This window comes from Hyperolius riggenbachi, chromosome 1 (assembly GCF_040937935.1).
Source record: "Hyperolius riggenbachi isolate aHypRig1 chromosome 1, aHypRig1.pri, whole genome shotgun sequence".
Lineage (NCBI taxonomy): Eukaryota > Metazoa > Chordata > Amphibia > Anura > Hyperoliidae > Hyperolius > Hyperolius riggenbachi.
Genome location: NC_090646.1, coordinates 148,334,438 through 148,357,960, shown reverse-complemented (window position 1 = coordinate 148,357,960; position 23,523 = coordinate 148,334,438). Strand labels below are relative to the sequence as shown.

The 23,523-nt window shown below is 44.6% G+C and overlaps 1 protein-coding gene across 10 annotated transcripts in view; it reads left to right on the top strand.

Moving 5' to 3' along the window:
• STOX2 (storkhead box 2) overlaps positions 1 to 23,523 on the top strand; it is a 294,752-nt gene that overhangs the window by 196,919 nt on the left and 74,310 nt on the right. Inside the window, exon 1 of one of the 10 annotated variants that reach the window (XM_068278726.1) lies at positions 15,486 to 15,561. The exons of 7 other annotated variants lie outside the window; for them this stretch is intronic. In XM_068278726.1, coding sequence (XP_068134827.1) covers positions 15,558 to 15,561 — 4 coding nt within the window. In that variant the 5' untranslated portion in view covers positions 15,486 to 15,557. Of the gene's footprint in view, positions 1 to 15,485; positions 15,562 to 15,900; positions 16,227 to 19,216; positions 19,318 to 23,523 lie in introns of those variants that run through there. 2 more of the 10 variants (XM_068278730.1, XM_068278727.1) reach the window with 2 other exon arrangements.

Below are 23,523 nucleotides of genomic sequence, written 5' to 3'. Positions count from 1 at the left end.
GGGTCGGGGGAAAATGAGTTGAACTTACCCAGGGCTTCTAATGGTCCCCCGCAGACATCCTGTGCCCGCGCAGCCACTCACCGATGCTCCGGCTCACTTCTGGAATTTCAGACTTTAAAGTGACTCTGTAACAAAAATTACAACGTTTTTTCTACCATCCTACAAGTTCCTAAACCTATTCTAATCTGTTCTGGCTTACTGCAGCACTTTGTACTATCACGGTCTCTGTAATAAATCAATGTATCTTTCCCTTGTCAGACTTGTCGGCCTGTGTCTGGAAGGCTGCCAACTCTTCCGTGCTGGTCTGTTCCTCTATGCACACTCCAGTGTGTGTTTTATTTACATAAGCCAGCAGCTTCTCTGCTATCTTATCAGTGATCGAAGAGAGCTGGATAAAAATCCTCCTCTGTTAGGCTGTGAAAGTAGCTGGCTGACACATACTGAGGAATTACAAACACAGGCACAGGCAGAGCTGTCTGCAGGAAGCCTGTAATGTTCAGTGCATGAGAGAAGAAGGGGACAGAAGGTAAACACACAAATGATCTTTTGAGATTCAAAAGGAAGGCTGTATACAGCCTGCTTGTGTATGGATGTATTTTCTATGTGTGGACATGTTGTACATCAATCTACTTCCTGTTTTGGTGGCCATTTTGTTTGTTTATAAACAAACTTTTTAAAACTGTTTTTGACTACTTTTAATGCGGCGGGGAGCGGCGAAATTGTGACAGAGGGTAATAGGAGATGTCCCCTAACGCACTGGTATGTTTACTTTTGTGCGATTTTAACAATACAGATTCTCTTTAAAGTCTGAAAATCACTGCAACTGCGTTGCCGTGTCCTCGATCCCGCTGATGTCACCAGGAGCGTACTGCATGGTCTGTGTCTGCGCAGTACGCTTCTGGTGACATCAGCGGGATTGAGGACATGGCAACGCAGGCGCAGTGGTTTTCAGACTTTAAAGTCTGAAATTCCAGAAGTGAACCAGAGGCGGGGCCGGAGCATCGGTGAGCGGCTGCGTGGGCACAGGATGTCTGCGGGGGACCGTTAGAAGCCCCAGGTAAGTTCAACTCATTTTCCCCCGACCCCCCTACAGTATCCCTTTAAGTTGCTGGTAAAATTATCATTTTATGCTTGTGTCTAATGCACCCTTAGTGTATATCTGGCTTTAGACAGTGTTTATACCTGGAGTGCCTTCATTTAGAACAATTCCTTTTCAGAATGTGTTAAAGGACCCATATATAAGTTTGTTATCCGATGAAGTATTCATTTTTGCTACCTTAGGACACGTTGTGTAACAGGAACACAACGCAACCGAATGAAAAAGTAGTACCACACGTTGCGGCCTTGTTGTATTTGGTACAGACATACAGTCAATGAAAAGTTTGCTTCACTCACTCCTACTGATTATGCATGCGTTTACCGGTAATGCGATGTATGCACACAGCTACATCTGACATTAGATTGGAGCACCACTGTAAACTACCGGCATAAACTGAAGTACACGAATGTTACATTCCCAGACAGACATCATGATGTCTGGCTGTTTCTATACACCTGGACATCCAAATGGGGCACTCTGTGAGTATTCTTGAGAAGCACTACTTGGTGTCAGCGGCCGAAATAGCACTTTGAGCCATATAGCTCAGTACACATGAGCGCACAGCAAAATTTGCTTCGGTGAGCTAAAATGAGTGGATTCTCCATGGGGCATGTAAGGCTGCTGCACACCTCTTCAGACCACCTGCATCATACAGCTATCTTTCACCATATATCCTGTTGTCCACCTGTAAGGAGCCGGGTCAGCCGTATCTGCAGGTGACATATAAATGCACACTTGTGAATTGGCAGGCTCAGAGGCATTGTACTTCAATACTGTGCAATGCTTTCTAATGTGTTTTGTAGTCTCCGTTACCCCAAATGACCCTCTTTGGAGAGACCGTTCCTACTTCAGAGTCACATTGTTCTACACAGCTACTCCTCGGATGTCCTTCTTTCAGGTCTTATCCAAAGGCTTGCCTACAGACGTTTGTCATTTAACTTCTACAAATGTCAAAGTATGCATGCAACTTCTAAATTATTGCATTATTATTTTAAAGTGCAGTGTATTTTTTAGTGTTCTTTAATGCAGAATGTATGGCAGTAAGACAAATTGGGATGTGTTTATGTTGTCTAAACAACTTCGCAGCCAAAGGTGTAGCTTTTTACCTCTCCATGCTGCTGTAAGGCTGTGATATTGAAGTCCTCTGACATTTTATGTATAATTTGTGGCACTTATCTAAGTAAAGCATCAGTCTGAAATATTTTTCCAGTCCAAACGACCTGATAAAAAGCTGCTGCTGTAACCAATAATGTTGCTCATTGCGCAGCCTATTTTTAATGAATGAGATCCCTGTTCACTGCCTGTCACAGTCGATCAGTTAGTGTAGCAGATTTTTTTGTGTTGTTTTTGGCCAATCCCCAGCAGCTCGGGGCTTTTCCTCCACACACACACCATACTGCCTGGTCTTCCTGAGTGCATTACAATAGCAGCAAGGCTCTCCCTGGTGTCATCATGCATAAGACAACACTTAGTGCTCTGTCCTCCTATCTCCCTGCTTGCAGAACACATTTCATGACAAGCAAGCTAAATAATGGATGGCAATTTTTGCAAAGGTTATCATAAACCAGCTCTCCATTTAAAGCACAACCCCCCCCCCCCCCCCTTGGCAGAGTGAAAATGCACTCAGCAGCATCCCAGCATTTACGTTATAATCTATCTTTTAACTGTGTGCTGATCACATGCAGCATATTAACTTCCTGTAGGTCTCCAATTTATCTTTCACACGTAGATAATTAATTTGAGGTTCTCTTGCAATCTGGTGGATCTGTAAATCTCACACAGGGCAGCCACACCAGCAGTTCTCCCTGGCTGGTTCAAATGTGGCCAGTTACCTTTTACACAGTGTGCCACATCTGTATGGTTTTTATTCAGGGGGAAAAATCCCTTCAGGATCCACTGGCACAAAAACGGACAATGTACACTACAGGCATATCTGTCACTCAGGCTAAGCCCACACTAGACCTAAAGATGAACCGTTTTCAGAAGCGGAAACCAGCATCATGTTGACAGATTCTATGTCATCTTTCGTATCTATTCAGACATGTCTATTTTCAACGTAACCATTGTGGTAGCAGAATGCGAAGTCCCATTATCTGTGACGTTTTCATACACCACATGTGCTACGTATATATACACGTTGTCGCGATGTAAAAACACTGTCAAAACTGCTCTAGTGGGCCCCAGGCCTAACATCTGCATGCTGTATTTTGTTGGCTATTTTAGGGTCCCATTGCTTGCCCTCTATGGCCTGTACTTTGCTGCTCATGTCTGTATCTATGTATTTCTCCCTGTCTGTCTCATGTACTACTGCCATAGCCATGTGAACCACAAACTATTCCGGGTATGTCAGTTGGCGTACTTGACAAATAAACGGCGCCTGAGTACTTGACAAATAAACGGCGCCTGAGTGTGGGTGGCACAGTTTTGGGTGGCAGCTTAGTGCCGCGGATGTAGTGTGCACGCCAAGCACGTGATTCTTTTCAGGCCCCTTGCACACTGGAGCGCAACGCGGTACTACTCCCTGACGCTTCCCCACTACAAGGGCCATGCAAGTCTGAGACTTGCACACCTTACGCGATGCGGTGCACGGGAAGTATCCAAATCGCGTCAGTGCTGTCTGCAGTGTGTTACCGCATGATCCGGGCCTACAGCACGAATTATGCAGTTATGCAAATCAGTGAGCGATGCAGGCAGTGTGCACAATGGGAGTCCAAGTGCTGTACTACCTGCCCAGCAGGGAGTAAGTCTCTCGCAGGGGGCAGTGCTATGCATGTTTCCACACCGTGGTGCAGAGTCATATGAAGGGTGATTATATGAGGCTGATTTCTGCGGTTCGATGCAGTGCTTGCTTATATTAGGTGTGCAATCAGCCTGAGAATTAGGGATTTTCTGGTTATTATTAAGAATGAGTGGCAGAAGTCAGATTCTACCTTCTGCACTGACCTCAATTCATTTTGCCTTAAAATTTGAAGGCTCTCCCTTAGCTTTTGTTAGTTAGTAAAATCATGGTAGTGTGAAAGTATGAGGTAAGATGCAACATCCCTGTTCTGTTTGTTTTACTCTATTCTGTGCAATAGAACAGAAATGTATGTGTCTGGCATTGTGCCAATTGTATCCAGATGTTTTATATGACCTGACAGTTCTCAAATAGAAAACCCATATTCTTTCTCCTTTTTTTATGTGTTACAGTATTAGAGACCCAGACTTTTTTTTACTGGAATTGGTGCTTGGTCTGAGAGTACTTGTAAGATAATGCCAAATAAAAGCAGCCTTATACTGTACTCTGTATATACTGTAACTGTTTAAAGTAGTTCCTAATAAGGTCTGCAAACACCCAAATAAACTTCCTGCTGATACGCAGCGACCCGCCTGCTGTCTGCATGCATACTTTGGGGTCGATTCACTAAGCTGCACTGCTACAGCAGCACAGCTTAATGACAGCAGCGCTATGGTAATAATTCTCAGCGCACACTATGCAGCCATAGTGTGCGCTCTGCTCTGATAGTTTAACGAGCGTTTTGTTAAACTTAACGAGCGCTCCACTGAACCTGCCCGGGCAGGTCCAGTGGAGCGCTTGTTAAGTTTAATGAAACGCTTATTAAACTATCAGAACAGAGCATAATTTAGCAGCGCATGCTATGGCTGCATAGTGTGCACTGAGAATTCTTACTACGTACTGCTGTCACTAAGCTTCGCTGCTGTAGCAGCGCAGCTTAGTGAATCAACCCCTTTGTGTGCTACAGAGGTCTCTCGCAGTGCTGCTGTATGTATAGTTTGGATGTTGCAGAGGACTCTCTCACAGTGCTCCTCTGTGCATAGTTTGTGTGTTATGAAGGACTCTCTCGCAGTGCTCCTGTATGAATAATTTCCATATTACGGAGGACTCTCGCAGTACTGCTGTATGCATAGTTTGTGTGTTACAGAGGACTCTCGCAGTGCTCCTGTATGCATAGTTTGCGTGTTATGGAGGACTCTCGCAGTACTGCTGTATGCATAGTTTGGGTGCTATAGAGGACTTTCGCAGTGCTCCTGTATGCATAGTTTACGTGTTTACGGAGGACTCTCTCAGTGCTCCTGTATGCATAGTTTGCGTGTTACGGAGGACTCTCTCAGTGCTCCTGTATGCATAGTTTGCATGCTATAGAGTATAAAGGACTCTCACAGTGCTCCTGTATGCATAGTTTGCGTGTTACGGAGGACTCTCGCAGTGCTCCTGTATGCATAGTTTGCGTGTTACGGAGGACTCTCGCAGTGCTCCTGTATGCATAGTTTGGGTGCTATAGAGGACTCTCGCAGTGCTCCTGTATGCATAGTTTGCGTGTTACGGAGGACTCTCGCAGTGCTCCTGTATGCATAGTTTGCGTGTTACGGAGGACTCTCGCAGTGCTCCTGTATGCATAGTTTGCGTGTTACGGAGGACTCGCAGTGCTCCTGTATGCATAGTTTGCATGCTATAGAGTATAGAGGACTCTCGCATTGCTTCTGTGACCCTGGGATTTTTAGTTAGGCAAGTTACCTGATAGAAGCTCCAGGGATGCGGTCAGTAGATCATACGGCTTAGTGACGGAAGAATATGGTTAGCCTATTTTGTATCATATGAAAGCAAATTTTTACGTCTAGACTTGGAATGTCATTAATAGATCTGTTTAAAGTGGAAGTGAACAAGCCTGGTTAACAGAGCATGTCCAGTTGTGTTCTGGTCCTGGATGGAGGCAAGGTTTATGTAAAACACGGATCCTTCTCTATAATAATCCTGTGTTTCTTCACCCTTCATCTTCATACTGCAATCAGGCCTGGGACTCACTACAAAGAACTGTGGTAACCCTTTGGGAGCGATTTCCCTGCTCCTATACAATACATTAAAGTGGAAACACTCCCAAAGTGCTGCATGTCCTTCGATTGCAATTTCCCTAATCACAATTGCTCCAGTGGTATCTGCTCTAGCCACTTAAATAATTTTTGGGCCAGGCAAATAATTTTTGGGAGATCTCTAATGGCTTTAAGCGATCCCAAAGTGCTGCCAAAAAATGCTCTAGTGGGTCCCAGCCCTCACTTGGGATCTGCCTGGTCCTCTCCCTCAGCTCATCTCCACATCTGCTAGGGAAGTCCTAGGCCTCTTTCACACTATACATAATTGTGCACGTTTTTGCAAACGTATCTGACCGATGGTGTATGCATTTGATTTACCATAGAGCTGCATTGAAGCATTCAGATAACATGTAGCGTTTACGCTCGCAGGACTCCGCATGATGTATTTCTTTAGGAGAACAAAAACGCAAACAAAACCATATACCCAGAAAAAGATGCAAGCATGTGCTAGTGCAAAAGAGCCTTACAGATCGTGGACCACATTTTTACATTGACTTATTGTAGCTCTGAATTACTATATGTACCCACTTTAAGGGCTGGTGCACACCAAAACCCGCTAGCAGATCTGCAAAATGCTAGCAGATTTTTAAACGCTTTTTTCTATTTTTATGAGGCGTTTTGCTAGCGTTTTGCGGATTGCTGCTGCGGTTTTCAGTATAGTAGATTTCATATATTGTTACAGTAAAGCTGTTACTGAACAGCTTCTGTAACAAAAACGCCTGCAAAACCGCTCTGAAGTGCCGTTTTTCAGAGCGGTTTGCGTTTTTCCTATACTTAACATTGAGGCAGAAACGCATCCGAAATCCAAAAAATGCCTCACCCAGGCATTTTTCGTTTCTGCAAAACGCCTGCCGCTCTGGTGTGCACCACCCCATTGAGATACATTGACCAAGCAGATCCGCAGCCGCAAGCGGATCTGAAAACGCCCAAAAAGCCGCTCGGTGTGCACCAGCCCTCAATGCGTGTCTTTCAAAATGACTGATCGTGACAGTTTTGGAATGATAGCTGCAGTCCTGTAAAAAAGAGGGCTCTTGTCCCTTGTCTGACAGGCACAATAAGGCCTCTTTCATATGGGAGGCTGTAGGAGGTGATTTCATTGCCCGCCTTCACCCATGGGGTACTTGCTAGCGGTCAGTACTGGCTACAAAAAGCCCTACCCCCTCCACCCCCGTGAAGTCACATCTGAGCATGGAGCTTAGAGGCCACATGTTCCCTGCTGCCGGGTAACACCACCGCATGTCAAGCACTTACACTCCTGTTACAAACGCTGTCATTCTGTTGCATTTAAATAGAGCCAGTTCACATGGATTTCTATGCAGTGTTAAACGACAGCCGCGGCCTTTGTGATTTTAGCTCTGTCCAGTCAAATGAATATACAGCCGTCGGCATTATAGCTTATTTGCACAAACACAGCCTGTCATTTTCCCTTGCCTAGTTTTTCCTGGACGCAACCTTGGTCGGTAACCGTGTCCAGGATTGGTAACCGCAGTGCTTCTATGTCCCCCTGCGGGGGTCAAAATCGTGATGAACTGATCAAATGCTGCTGAAGGTAGCCAAACGCTTTTCTGCATGCCAGAGAGGCATTTGACAAAGACAGGGTTGTGGAGTCGGAACAAAAATCTTCCAACTCCGACTCCTCAGTTTATGAAACCACGACTCCAACTCCGACTCCGGGTACCCAAAATGGCTCAGACTCCGACTCTGTAGTCTACTACTTAACAAGGCTGTGGATTTTGTACAAAAATCATACGACTCCCGACTCCAACTCCTCAGTTTATGAAACCGCGACTCCGACTCCGGGTGCCCAAAATTGCCCCGTCTCCGACTTCTCGACTCCGACTCCAACTCCACAGCCCTGGACAAAGACGCTGGGCTGCTGGTTCAGACACTGATCCTGATCTGCTGGTTCTGATCCTCCACCTCAAATTATTTCTGAATCACTAACCTGGATCAGTATCTAGATCAGGGGTCCTGCCATCTCTGTGATTTCAGCGACTCCACTAGCTACATATTACTGAAGCCAAAAAACCCAGTTCAGGGTTCAGGCTTTATCTAGATCAGTGGTCCTTAAACTATGGCCCGCCAAGGGTTTTTCACTTCCCCCCCCCCCCCCCCCCCAAACACAAAATCTATAACATATAGATGTGGCTCACTGCACCTTTAAATATCGGCGGCCCGCTGCTGCATATACTAGAATAGCAGTGCTGACACTGCACATATAGAATAGCAGTGCTGGCACCACCCATCCACATACTGTAGAAGCCAGTGAGCAGTCATTTGCTGGCTTTCAATCCAATTCTGCATCAGGTGACACTGCTGTCCAGTTGAACAGCATGTAGTGTTACCTGGGTATGCTTCACTGTCTGGTACACAAAGACGTTATTCGGGCGCCATATGACTGAATGGCTGCTGCTGGGAGTTCTCCTCCAGGCATGACTGGAAGGGAATCAATACCTAGATTCCATGTAATGTTTTTCAACATCATTTTATGTATGTTCCAGCATGTTCCAGCCCTCCAGCAGCCCTTGACTGAAAAAGTTTGGGGATCCCCGATGTAGATGATGGAAAAAAAAGTTGTGGTTGTGTATGTGTAGTCGCCCTCTAGTGGCTCATTAATGAATTGGAGGTTCTCTGCCATGTTTGAAACATTATGAGCAGATGTTTGCATCGGTCACAAGACCGGGGCAAAAGGGGGAAGGTATTGTAACTCCTGTGTTGCAAAGCCAATATTTCATCAGTCCCCACTGTCTTTGCAGGTGGTCAGATGGTGACTGCAAGACTTTTATTGGGGGATGTTCCCATGTTTGTAATGGAGAGAGAAGTTGAAGCACAGATGCTTCTGGCACCAGTCACGCAGAAAGCATTGGACAAGGCTTTTTCCACTCTATTTTCCCTCTCAGACGTGCCAATAAATGTGAGATCAATCCAGCTGAGAACAGTTCTGGGTGCAATAAGCTTCTTATGGCAGTCAGAGGCTATTTTAACGGAGTGTCATAAGAAGACTGTAAACTTTCATACAGAAGGCTGTTAGGTTGAGCTTTAGGCTACTTTCACGCTATATATACGTTGTGCATCCGGAAAAATAGCATCGCAATGGTGATGCAAAGTCGCTTCACAGCCACTGCTGAATTGCGACCCATACAGTGCAGCATACAGCCTATAGACTTTAGGCTTGCACCGTACGTGTTGTCTGGTAATGCACTGCATGCTGCAAGTTATTCCGTTGGAAATTGTTGCAACGTAAAAGTACCAATGTGAAAGCACCCTTCAAAATATAATTGCACTGCGTTGCGGTTATATTGTCCGTATGTTGACAAATTCTTAAAGCAATCCTGTTCATTACTGCTTGTGGAATGGAACTTTTTAAATTTAAACACCGAAGTGTAGCTCTACTTGCCTGCAGCTGTACATCAATCCATGTTTGCTGGCTAACGAGTTTTCTCTTATCAGTAGTACAGATGCGTTTAAATGTGACTCTGGGGGGGAGGGGGGGGTGCCTCTCCACCTGCTGTATGGAGCACTTATGGCCGGCCTTTGACCTGAGTGACTGGAGCGGTCGCTCAGGGCGCCGGCTTCCAAGGGGGCGCCTATAGCTGGCAGCCTATAATGAGGGCGCCTACATCTGGCTTCCTATGGGGGGGGATGGAGACCTTCAACTGACTTCCTATACTGTGGGCACCTATGCTTGGCAACCTATATTGAGGGCACCTACACATGAGATTCTATACTGGGGGCACCTATACCTGGCTACCTACTTATACTGAGTTTGAGGTTTTTTTGGGGACGCACTGCGGCTATAACTTGTGGTGCAAATTGTCAGTGCTGTGCTATCATTCTTAATTGGGAAGGGGGGGGGGGGGGCGGCTAACTGTCCCACTGATTGTTTTTATTAATATTCCTGAAAGGTTCAAGCCTTCATTTTTAATTGTATTCAGGATAATGCACTCTTTCCATCATTCGTGGTTATTAACCTCCCTGGCCATACGCAGTTTTAGAGGCTGCGTCCGCGGAGGAATTTTTTTGAAAATTTAAAAGTTGCTCTATATACCTGAACTAGCACTACGCTAGCTAATTATGTACCCCGAGCAGCCCGGCACCTAACTGAACACCCCGATCGCCGCTGGTAATATTTACCCGTCCGCGAGAGCCGCAGCTTCACGATCCAGCTTCACTCGTCACTATGGCGACGATCGGACATGACGTCATTGACGTCATGTGCAGTCCCGATCCTCCCCATAGCGAAGCCTGGAGGTGAAGGCTGTGCCATTGCGGGATCCCTGGGGGGTATGTACTACGGTGTTGTTTGCGGGCTATCGGTGGGGACCGGAGGCACTTGGGGGACATCATTAGCTAGCAAAGTGCTAGCTTAAACATATAGAGCTACTTTTATTTTTAAAAAAATCCTCCCGGGGCTATGTGATCCCCTGCAGCGGCTAGCCCGACACTGTCTCGGGCTTACCGTCAGGGAGGTTAATAGTATTTTTTCTATTATACATATGTGACGTGTCACGGAGATCTGAGCATTTGGCGTGATGTGTCACAACATCAAAAAGGTTGGGAACCACTGTCCTAGGAGATATCTCAGGAGAAAAGGTGAATTGCATATGGGCCTGTGTGTGTGCGCACGCGGGAAGAGGATGAAGGGGGGGCACAAAAATCAGGTTTTGCTCATGGCACTGTGAAACCTAATGCTACGTACACACTTGCGAAAACTATCGTTTGCAAGGAACGATAGTTACCAGACTAACGATATTGGAATGCAACGATGGGATGCAGCGATCACCATACACATTTTAACGATAGTTCTCGCAGAAAAGAACGATCAGAAGGAAATGTTGCGTACATATTTATATAAAATAAAAAAAAAAAAACTAACAAGGAGTTACAGTAGATACAAATATATGATTAACTTGAACACAAAGTTTAATTGAAATGAGCAATGTAACAATCTTTACGGCTGCGCTACAAAGGAAGTACTGAAGCTGGGCAGAATTCAATGCAGGCGTATTGGCCCTTGTAACGATCGTTCTCGGCCGATGTCTGTACACACTATAGTTTTGTAACGATTGTCGGTAGATCCGATCCGTCAGGTTGGATATTTCCATCTTCCCGATGTCGTTCTTTTGTCGTTCGTGTTAATGATCGTTTGGTAAAGTTTTTTCCCCGATTGTCGGCTGAACGATCGTTAATTAGCTGTTTCAAACGACCATAGTCGCCAGTGTGTACGCAGCATAAGGCTGGCCCTGGGAGCACTAGTAAGCTCCCAGTCTGAGCACGGGAGCAACTTCAGCCTTCCTTGTGAAAGGGCCCTTTTAAATTATGGCGTTGTGGTAAGCAATTTTACCGCAAGAGGCAGCTAAGTCAATGAAAGTCTACAGAGACTTTCACACTTAATGTGCTGCAACTGAAGTATTTTAATCGTCACTTTCCTGCCGCAAAGTCATACATGCGATCCTGCATGATTTGTGCCTACCACACAGATTATGCAGTAATGCAAGTCTGTGGTGACACAGTAAGTGTAAATGATGAAGCGCGATGCTCAGGGCCGGTGCTACCATAGAGGCAAAGGGGGCAATTGACCCAGGGCCCCAGAGCTTGTAGGGGCCCCCAGTGGCTACAAGAGAAAAAAAAATTCAAACCGACCTTATAGTTTTTGAGAAAATTGATTTTAAAGTTTCAAAGGAAAAAAATACACATTTAAAAACCTGCCAAATTTAATGGTTAATTGCAAATCCACCTTAAATGCTAGAAACCCTACATTTGCAGGATATGTTAAGGAGATATGTCATTGGGAATAAGAGAAAAAAACAATTTTTTAAAAAGACCTTATAGTTTTTGAGAAAATCGATTTTAAAGTTTCGAAGGAAAAAAGTATACTTTTAAATGCGGTAAATGTCACTTTTAGTAGCAAACCTAACGGTAGTGTAATTTTACATGTATCAAAAGAAAGAGCAATACATTTCCTGACGGGGTTTCCAGGCGGTCCATACGCAGCCGCAGCGCTTTGGCCAGGGATCGCTATACAGCTGCAATATGGCTGCATGAAGAACCCTGGCATTTTTTCCTATTTTCCCCCCAAAAAAATTTATGTTTAGAGTGTGGGAATTTTTTTAAAAAAAATTATGTGGGGTCCCCCCTCCTGAAACTTTTTAACCCCTTGTCCCCCATGCAGGCTGGGATAGCCAGAATGTGGAGCTCCGACCGATAGGGGCTTTACACCCTGACTATACCAGCTGCAAAAAAGGTCCCTTAATACCAATTTTTGTTCTGGGGTATCTGTTGGGGGGGGGGCAGGTTATTTTGCCCTGCTGCTGTTGTTGCTTAAACCGGCCCTGGCAATGCTGCACCCATGTGCATACTGAGGGAAATCCTGGTGATGTACTTCCTGTCCAGCAGGGAGTATGTCACTGAACCAAATATGCCTATGCACATTACCCTGTTTGGCACTGTTTGCCACAGGGTAATGTAGAAGGGGCTTTGGTGTGGTTCTACTGCAGCGGGCCTTTCCGCCATGGGAAAATCGCACCACACAAGTGTAAAAGGGGCCTTAAAGTTTGACCAAATTTGATTTACAGTACTAGAAAACTAAACTCTTTTTTTTTTTTTTTTTTTTTTTTAAATTTGGGAAATATCCTCACAGGTTCCCTTGGCTTGCGTAGCAATTTTGGTGACAATCTCATGTTTGCTTGCAGCCTTTGCAATTCTGTCTTTCCTCACGGCAGCCTGGCACCTGATAGGTCACTGCTACTCAGCAAGTGCAGTGATTGGCACTAATGATGTAGCCTGGTCCCACCCACAAGACCATCGGCTCCAGTAAAGGCAGAGCAGTTCTACCCGATAGTGTCTGAATTGCCTCCGGGACACCGCGCAGCTCCATGACTGAGGGTCAGAGGCAGACACACCGGAGGACAGAGGCAGGACACAGGAGGACACATGGAAGTCACAAAAGGTATAAAGCGGATACAAGTGGTACTAGGGGGACACAATAATTGGAAGAAGATTCATAATAAGCGCCTTCACCGTGGATGAACCAGGTTTAGTATATTTTCTTTCCCCTGGTTATTGTACTCTAAGGCTTCTTGCACACAGGGACGTTACAGGCGCACGTTAGTGCAGCCTGTAACGCTCCCCCAACGCACAGCAATGTAACACAAGTGGGCTGTTCACACTGCCCACGTTGCGTTACATTGTAACGCAGCAAAGTGCTGCATGCTGTGCGTTATGCGTGGCTAAGCCGCTTTAGACTGTTTGCACATGCTCAGTCATGTTGGGGAGGAGGGGAGAGCGGCCGGGCACATGGCTAATTAATATTCACTGTACTCAGTGATGTGCAGTGTTTACTTCCTGGAGCGGCCGCTCTGTGCGGCAATTGGCCTGGCGGGACCACGTGATGCCGCATGCGTCCAAGAGTACGCATCACGGCATCACGGACGTCAGAGTGAGCTGCACAACGCGGCTCACTCCGACGTCCATACCAGAGAGCACCAGGCGTTGCATTAGGGGCACGTTATGTGCCCTATAACGTCCCCTAAACTCAACGTCCTGGTGTGTAACTAGCCTAAACCTAGGTGTGTTTTAATGTCAGAAGCTTCTTATCAAGGCTGTTGAGTCAGAGCAATTTTGGGTATGTGGAGTCAGTGTTTTCATAAAACTGAGGAGTCTGAGTCGGATTATTTTTGTACCAACTCCACCGCCCTTCTTCTTTTAGTCCACAAAATACGGTACACATCATCAACTCTGTATTAACCTCCTGAGCGGTATGGACGAGCTCAGCTCGTCCATCACCGCCGGAGGCTGCCGCTCAGGCCCTGCTGGGCCGATTTTCATGCAGCCAACTTTCAGTTGGCTGCATGAAATAGTTTTTTTTTTAATTAAAAAAAAACCCTCCCGCAGCCTCCCTGGCGATCTCAATAGAACGCCGGGGAGGTTAAAGGACAAACGAGGCAAGGGCTTTAAAACTATCTTTACTTAGCTGGGGCTTCTTCCAGCTCCTACAAGTCACCCTGTCCCCCGCCTCAGCTCCGCTCCTTTCCCGTCTCCTGCTGTCAGCCTATGAAGATTGGCAACCCCAGGACGGGTCCGGGTCTTCTGCACAGGCGGGGGCCTGCACCGCTCCGAATCGCGCCCGCATCATCTCGAGTGTACTGCGCCTGCCGTGAAAGGACCGGCGCTGCGGCGGGGGACAGACTTGTAGAGGTTGGAAGAAGCCTCAGGTATGTAAAGATAGTTTTAAAGCCCTCGCCTCGTATGTCCTTTAAATGTTAAAATACAGTACAGTAATTGAAAGTACTGAATATTAACCTTGGGGGAGTGGCGGAACCCAGTCAAAGCACAGCAGAGCCCACAAACAGCCTAAGGGCTAAAGCCTACTACAGCGCTTTTAGCCACGCTTTGGAATCGGAATACTATAGGATTACTTAACTGCAGCGCTTGTGTCACGGTTGCGATTTGCACCGATTGCAAATACTGCATGCAGCATTTTCTCGGGGCGATTATGATTCTCATTCGCAGAGAATCGCAATGCAAATTCTGTTTTGCCCTTCCCAGTGTGAACAGGGCCTAAGGGCTCATTTCCATATGCTTTTTTTTTTTTTTATGGAAACGTGATCACAGAGACACCGGAGAGTGCATAGACTGCACTGTTTGATATTTCCATACATGGGCTGTGATTCACCACTGAATCGCAGCGCATGGTTGCACACATTTTGGTGCGATTGAAGCTGCGACTCCATGCATTATAATGAATGGGATTGCAAGTGCCGCTCCCACGGGAGTCATGTGCAATGCAGAGCTGCGCTGACTCACAGCTCCCGCTTTGCTTAAATAGAAACGAGCCCTAAGAAGTTGGTCTTCACCACTGTGAATACTGCCAGCGATTTGTGCTGGATGGTGGAGACTGCTGGTTAGCTGAGTTCCGGATAACTAAAACCCTATTGTAATAATTTGCTGTCTGAACCTGATTAGCCCTGTCCAGAGGTCCATTTCATCCCCCCCACCCCCCTCATATATACTATAGGAAAGTTGAACAATGTGACCCCCTCCCCTCACTTCAGCTCTGAAGAGGTTAACAAGGCTGGACATTGCCAGCCTGTGAAGCTGCGTTCCTCTTCCACAGCTAGGGAAAGCAGTGTGCACTGGTCATGTGACTAACACATTGCCAACTGCATTAGATATTTACTTGCACCAGTTCTGTATGTTGTGTGAAGAGCATCAATAGGCAGGATTAGAAGTTTACAGATGTACCATAGATTTTATTAAGGCTCTGAGTCCACAATTGTGTAAAATATATAAACAGAAACGTGTATGGTCTTGGTGTAGAACCATTAATGGCTTTTCCAGGCCTCTGCAGGAAAGGTGCAGCCAGCCACTGTAGGTGTCACTTGACCATGTGTTTGAGCTCGTAAAATACCATAGCCTGTGTAATTAAGTAAGCAGTGATGATGATGACACTGGCAGCCAGGCAATTCTTCCTTGTGTTCCCATCCCGCCCACAAACCACCTCCAGCTGGCTGCACTCAGTCATCATCATCAGCATGAGCCTTTCACACACTACTCTGTGCTTTGCTGGCTCTGTTTATGTTCACAGATCATGGGTAAGAAGACATCACAGCATACAGCATTTTTAGCATTATGACGCTGGGGAAGGCTTGATGGGTGAAAGATTATTAATCCTGCAGGAGAGCACAGCCAGGAAAGATGGGAGGGGTGGGGGTGTTCTCTGCCGCTTTTGTTGTTTTGCAGAAGAGGGTCTGTGAGCTTTAGCAACAGATTCCATGTGACCAGATCCATCTACATGTCTGACTGGTCACTGATTGGTTGTTACAGAATATCCCTCTTCCTGTGACTCTGTGTTTGTGATGGAGACATCATTTCGCTTTGTGTTAGCTAAAGTTAATCATCCTAGTGACCTGAGGTCTCAGCCTTCTTTCCAATTGGATGCATGTGGCTAAGAACTTAACTATTTCTTAGCAGTAGTCTTTCACGCTAATAGGCTGCCTGCTTTCTGTGCCAGCCCCTCTCATGCTGTTCATGTACTGCAGTAGCTGGCATGTTTTCCTAGCTGTATGGACAAGCTGTGGAATGGAAGGCACCCATAAACTACTACAGTGTGGACTATCAAGTCAGCAGTGCAAGATATTTAGTATTACTCTTTTTATTTTAGATTTATATTGTGCCATCATCCTTCATGGCGCTGTACTATAGAGTATACTACACAGACAGTTACAAGGCAATTGGATACAGACAATCAACTGAACAGGTCAGCGATGCATCATACATGAAGGTGGAAATGCTGCTATGATTGTCTGTTTTGTTGTTGTTTTGTCATATGTGTTTTTACAACAGAGAGGCGTATTAATAATGCAGTGCACTAACCTACTATATATAGTTATAATATATATTATACACTACTGATATAGTTGCTAACTGCTGTGGCAGGTTTTGGTAATCTTTTCAAGAAAACAATCCGTTTTGGCTTCTAAATATATTATAAAGTGACGTTTGGTCATCTGATATCAACACTGAGGCTTGTTTACCAAAGGACAACATTTGTAAAGTTAATCTTGTTGTGATCTATTTTTTAGTAGTTCTGGGTGATGATGTGCTCATTCAGTTAGGGCTCATCCACACTTTTGTGCGCTACTGTCCGTTATGACGCACCACACACTGGGGTTGATTCATTAACCAGAATACTACAGCAGCGCTCGCTAAAAAACAATTAGCTGCCGCTATATAGGCTACTCTCGCTCCATGCAGCAGAGTGTGCCTTATTTTGTTATGTGCGTTGCTTCCTTAGCAAGGCGCGCTCCTCTAAGTAACAACCGCCTCTGTGAACTATCGCGACCGTGATACTTCACTAGCACATACTTCATTAACGCGGCCGCTTCTATGTTAATTAACGTCGTTATTTTAGTTGATGAATCAACGTCACTGTGTGCAGCACCACACATGGTAATGTGAAAGTTCACCGACTTCCCTGTTAACATTCACAATACACTTTATAGCATGACGCATGCTATTTCCCTTTGAATTTGATTTTGTTGTAGCCACCAATGTTCGCGGTGAAATGTACCCTGCAGTGCGTCAGGAACGTGTTTTCTGGTGTGAAAGAGCCCTTAATGGCAGTGCAGTAACCCACAGCAACCGATTTGAATTCACTTTACTAGTGAGAATGGTACTAGACAAGACACTACATGATTGTATGAAATAGGCCTAATTGTGTAGTACACGAAAGGTGGCTTCTTTTGTTTGTTTGTTTTTTCCTTTAAGTTATTGATTTTATAGATTTATCAAATATAGTTTTCTGCCATACCTGATCAGACGTTTATCAACTATTACTACAAAACAAATTGAGAGCTGTTGATCAACAGAAAAGTTTCAGCTTGATTTTTCTATATGTTTAATCAAATAAACCTGGAAAAAAAATCAAACGGTTGTGGTGTGTAAGTGTGTCTCCACATTAAGATACAAGAGGGCTGATTTATCAGCACAAGTCTAGTTTAGGAGACCCAGCAGGAAACCTCATAGGGAAATTCTGCTAGCGTGATTGGCTGGTTCAGCTCCCACTAAATGTAGTTTTTGGTAGTATGCACAAATAGTGCTTGGACAAAATAAATACTGAACTCCGATTAAGGCCTCGTTTCAATCTATGCGCTTCTGTCCGCTTCGGTCCGCTTTTCTGCAACATGTATCAATCTGTAACATTGATATGCTGATAAAAAGCGCATAGAAGCGCACTTAAGTGGAAACGAGACCTAAAAGGCTAGATTCACAGTGACAGTAGCGTTTCATGTGACAAAAGAAATGCCACGGATCAGGAAAGTGGCGCCGCGTGTTGTGCTCATGTTGTCTGGTACAGTGAAGTATACAGTCAATTAAAAGTGTACATCCCATAGGTGGCGCATTGCAATGTGGTAAGCCTCATTCCAAAGTGGGTGTTAAACTGCAAACGCACCACTTTGAACATGACCTTAGAGACGTTAACAAAAAAATGCGGAGCTTATAGCAACTAGTCAGGACTTGGCTGCTGGATTAAGCGTGAATTCTGGTTGGTTGCTATAGAAAACTGCGTTTTTTTTAAATGTTACCAAAACACAATCTAAAACGCACCAGGTAACAAGTAATAGGCTATAGACTGATTTGCTAGTTATGATCATGTGCTAAAACAGGATGTAATCACAGCAAATCAGAGCTGTGCAGCACGGTGGCGTAGTGGTTAGCTCTCTCGCCTTGCAGCGCTGGGTCCCTGGTTCGAATCCCAGCCAGGGCACTATCTGCAAAGAGTTTGTATGTTCTCTCCGTGTCTGCGTGGGTTTCCTCCGGGCACTCCGGTTTCCTCCCACATTCCAAAAACATACAGATAAGTTAGTTGGCTCCCACTAAAATTGGCCCTAGACTACAGTACTTACACTACATAATACAGACATATGGCAATGGTAGGGATTAGATTGTGAGCTCCTTTGAGGGACAGTTAGTGACAATATATATATATATATACTCTGTACAGCGCTGCGTAATATGTCGGCGCTATATGAATACATAATAATAATAATCTATCACCTGATCAAACGAATTGCGTGCTTCTCCATGACTTCTCCTAGACAACCACCATTAATTACAACATAACTATTGCTGCCAGATCTAGACTTATTTGTACCTAACCTATATAGATAGTTTTATGTGGTGTTGTCATTCTGTTGTACGTGCTGTATGTGTTTGTACATGACCGCATGCAAAAAGCCTCTCCCCCCCCCCCCCCCCCCCCCCCCTATATAGTTCATCAATGGTTGCTATGGGTTACTGCATATCAGCTGTGCTTTCGGCTATATAAAGAAATTTGTTTCTGCATCATTTGATAACCGGATACTTTTTATAGAATTATCCTAAAGTCAGAAAGATCTACCATTAACTTACTAATAAAGCTATAATGCCATAGCCTGTCAGGGTCTAAAATAGAGTAATCACTACAAAGGGTTAAAATTGTTTCATCCTAAACAGTGAAAGCACTGACCAGGCATAAAGTGCGCATTATTATTTGCATCTTACATAAACAAATTGCAAGGCTTGTTTTTCGATTACGAGTGGAGGGTGAAAGAGGAATAATAGAAGAAAAAAAAACAAACATAGTACTGTGAAAAAGCCCTATAGGGAGCCGCTGGGACATGTTGCCATGCCAACAAGTTCAGGAGCCTGCCAGCCAGCTTGTCAATGGGCAATACTAAGAGGGAGCATCCAAATGCAGCCTGCTAGCTGCAATGTGATTGGTCACACCTCTGTTGTCTTTGTGTAGAGCAAAGCATGCTGGGTAAGACCCAGAGTGAATGCTCAGTTTGTCTCAAGGCTGCAGTGAGGTAATGCTTTTGAATCTTTTGGGATTACGAGCTTGAACCTCTTTAAAAAAAAAAAAAAAAAAAAAAAAAAAGACCGCAGTGTGTAGCATACATATATATTTTTCACATTTTTATGAGTTTCCTATCAAAGCCCATCTACATTAGTTTAAAAAAAAAGCAGGCATAGAGATGTTAGAACGCATGGCAGGAGATGGTGAGCACATTTTTAAGTGGTGTGTGGAGTCGCATCCATAATCTATCTTTACAATAATGTTTTTGTCTGTGTTTTCTTGCTCCTGGAAATCATGTTAACCAGTAGACCTCCAGTCTTTATTGTTTTGCAGCCCTACGCCGGCAACAAACGTATGAATGTGCTCATTGGCGTATATTGTGGACGAATGTACGGGGCGAAAACCAGCTGTGGCGTGATTAATGGCACGTCCGTTTCCCTTCCCAGTTCCTTCATCTTGTAATGTATGCCTACGTCATACTGTAATTATTGAGGACTGACCTCATACTTCTAGAGAGCTCTAATATACATCTTCAGTAACGGCGTGGGTTATTGTGCACTAAATACCTAAGTGGCACTTTCAATACAGCCACGATTGATAGCGCATGTCTTTGTTAGACGTTTATGAGACCGTCTGAAACTTCTGCGTTTGTGTGTGGATGTTGGTTTTATTTCACACATTTAAAGTGTGTCCTTTTTTTGTAGACGATGGTCATCATGGTGTTAAACTGAATTATTTCAGTTAATGCAGCAAGTTCTGATCTGGTGCTTTTCCCGGCTCGATAGACCAGAAATGGCGGCAGCCTGCATTGTCTTCTATTGGAAATCGGGTTGGGCTCGGAGCCGCTTGGTTCCGTACGGTGACGATAGCTTCCAGTTCTATTTTTGACCTGCTTCTTTTATGGATTGGTAAAATGAAGGCGCACGCCTTGTCCTTGGAAAGATTCATAGCTTATTCACCTCTTTTCTTTCTGGTGATTTGTAGCCCTGTTTTCGCTTTAGTGAAAGGAAATCCACAAACGCCGGTCTGGATTAACTCTTGTCACCGGCAATGGTTTAGTATGGAGCAAATGGCTGATGTTGCATTCCTGTTGATTGTGCTATACTATATCAAGCATGTAGTCTTATAGTTGTTGCTCTTGGGCAGAGTAAAAGCCCTGTTTCGAAAGTATAAATAAGCATAATGAGGCAGATAGACTTGCTGTATATGTGATTTATCTGTTCACCAGACTTGTGATTCGCACACACCTCCCCTACTGCATAAATGACACACTTTTCTGTTGCAGCATTTAATTTCTTTTCTTTTTTTTGGGGGGGGGGGGGTGGATTGCGGCTCATTGGATTGCAAATCCACATAAGTATAGTGCTGGTTTGCCATCCGTTAATCAGACAGGTGACACAAGATGCTGCAAAGCTAGATGGGTAGCGGGAGTGTTGTTGCCTGACTGGCTTACCAATGTGGTAAGCAGGGCTATGAAGTCGATACAAAAATCATCCGACTCTGACGTTTTTGAAACCACCTCTCCAACCTCAGGTACCCAAAATTACTCCGACTCATCTACTCCCACTCCTTGGTTAAATGCTAATCTGGGCTGTGGTTTTGGTACAGAAATCACCCGGCTCCGAGGTTTATGAAACCACCGACTCCAACTCCAGGTACCCAAAATTGCTCCGACTCCTCGACTACGACTCCTTAGTCTAATACTTACCAGGGCTGTGGTGTTGGTACATAAATCATCTGACTCGGACTCCTCAGTTTATTTAAACCGACTCTTACTCCAGGTACCCAAAATTGCTCCGACTCCTCGACTACGACTCCTTAGTCTAATACTTACCAGGGCTGTGGTGTTGGTACATAAATCATCTGACTCAGACTCCTCAGTTTATTTAAACCGACTCTTACTCCAGGTACACAAAAATTGCTCTGACTCAGACTCCTCAGCACTGGTGGTAAGGGTGTGTGAGAATTGCAAATATGACTGGCATTAACTGTAAATCCTTTTGCAGGTGAACCATTTCCATAGGTTTTTCATCTGCATATTTAGTTAAGTTCCTGGAATTCTGGGATGTGCTGTGTGTGGTAGGAAGGTCTGAATTGATTCTGATAAGAGAAGAATTGACCGTTTTGCCACTGTATTACAGGTGGCAATCCATAAGTGCATGGGCAGTGTTAATATGATCAAAGCAGCTTTTCCTTTTTGTGTCCCACTAGTCAGTGAGTACTAAAGGTGGCCACTAACAGTCCAATTTCTAGCGAAAAATCGTTCGAGCGACCAGAAACTCTGATCGGATTGGTTGTAAATAATCTTCATTGGTGGACACAATCAATTATGAACGGCAGAAAAAAATGTTGTCCGAAGGAATTTTCATCGAACCAAAATTTGGATTTTCTTGTTGGTTATGATAGATAGGAAGTAAAGATTGGTTCGTTGATGGTGTAGTGAACGATTTATTACAATATTTTACTTCCGATCAGAAATTCTGATCGCTCAGGTTCAATAGAATTTTACTTACGATCAGAATTTCTGATCGCTCTAACGATTTTTCGCTAGAAATTGGACCGTTAGTGGCCAGCTTAACAGACCCTGGGAGATTGGGGGAAGGGGAGGTAATTATACATTTCTGTCACTGAATGCATTGTAGCATGCATGTTATTGTGCAGTGCCATGCTTGCTCTTACCTATGTGAGATGGAATGGATCCCATCAATGTTTCACTAAGAGTCCTTGTGATCAATGGCCATCTCACTGGGAAAGGAGCATCAGGAGGTCTGTGCTAAATTTATTATTATTATTCTTGATTTATGAAGCGCTAACATATTCCATGGCGCTGTACAACGTAAGAAACAAGTTCATAATAATGCAGACAATGGTGTACACCAATATACAAGATACATAATTAGTGACAAAATACAAAAATGATAAAAAATACAGAATTGGTAATGAGTGATAAAAGTAACATGATAAATAAAATGTATAATGATTTACAAGACACAAAAGGGGGACAGAGTCGTGCCCTTGCGAGCTTACAATCTAAAGGGAATGGGGAGGAAACAAACGGAGGGGTAGTATACAACAAATATATAGAGGCAGTGTGTTCTAGGATACCTAGTAGGAGTGTAATTCGGTCTTAGGACAAGGGAAGTGGCCTAAGGTAGTGCATATGCTTGTCGGAACGAATGAGTTTTTAGAGAGCGTTTAAAGGTAACAAAAGTTGGCGAGTGACGGATGTGTTGTGGGAGGGCAAAATCTTGTAAACGTGAATGTGAGGAGGTAATTCTAGAGAAGGACAACAGAAGATTGTGTGCAAATCTGAGATTGCGATTGGGTTTGTATCTGGAAATTGGTGAGGATATGTACCGGGGACAGAGATTGTGGAGAGCTTTGTAGGTTAGGGTAAGGAGTTTGAACTGGATCCTCTGGTTAATTGGCAGCCAGTGAAGAGCTTGACAGAGAGGAGCAGCAGAGGAAGATCGAGAAGAAAGATGAATGAGATGAGCAGCTGAGTTCAGTACCGTCTGGAGCGGGGACAGTCTGTTAGAAGGTAGTCCACAAAGTAATATGTTGCAGTAGTCCAGACTCGATATTATAAGAGCATGTATTAACATTTTAGTTGTGTCTTGAGTGAGAAAAGGTCGTATGCGAGATATGTTTTTGAGTTGGAGATGGCAGGAGCTGGTTATGGAGTGAACATGAGGAATAAAAGAGAGAGATGAGTCGAATATTACCCCCAAGCATCGTGCTTTGGGAACTGAAGTTATGGGAGTGTTATTAACATTTATTGTAACCTCAGGCAAAGAGGTGGACAGAGACTGTGGAAAAATTATTAGTTTTGTTTTACTCATATTAAGTTTTAAGAAGCAAGAGAACATGGAGGATATAGCAGACAAGCAGTCTGGAACACGTTTGAGGAGGGAGTTAAGGTTTGGGACCGAAAGGTACAGTTGTGTATCGTCTGCATACAGGTGGTATTGAAACCCGAATGAGTTGATTAAGTCACTAAGACCGTGCCTGTAGATGGAAAGAGGAGGGGACCAAGGACAGAGCCTTGAGGAACCCCGGCAGACAAAGCATGAGGAGAAGAGATCTGATCTGAGTTGGAGACTGTGAAGGACCTTCCAGAGAGGTAGGAAGATAACCATGTAAGAGCGATGCCCTTTATTCCTACATTTGAAAGTATTTGTAGGAGTAAGGTGTGGTCGACCGTATCAAATGCTGC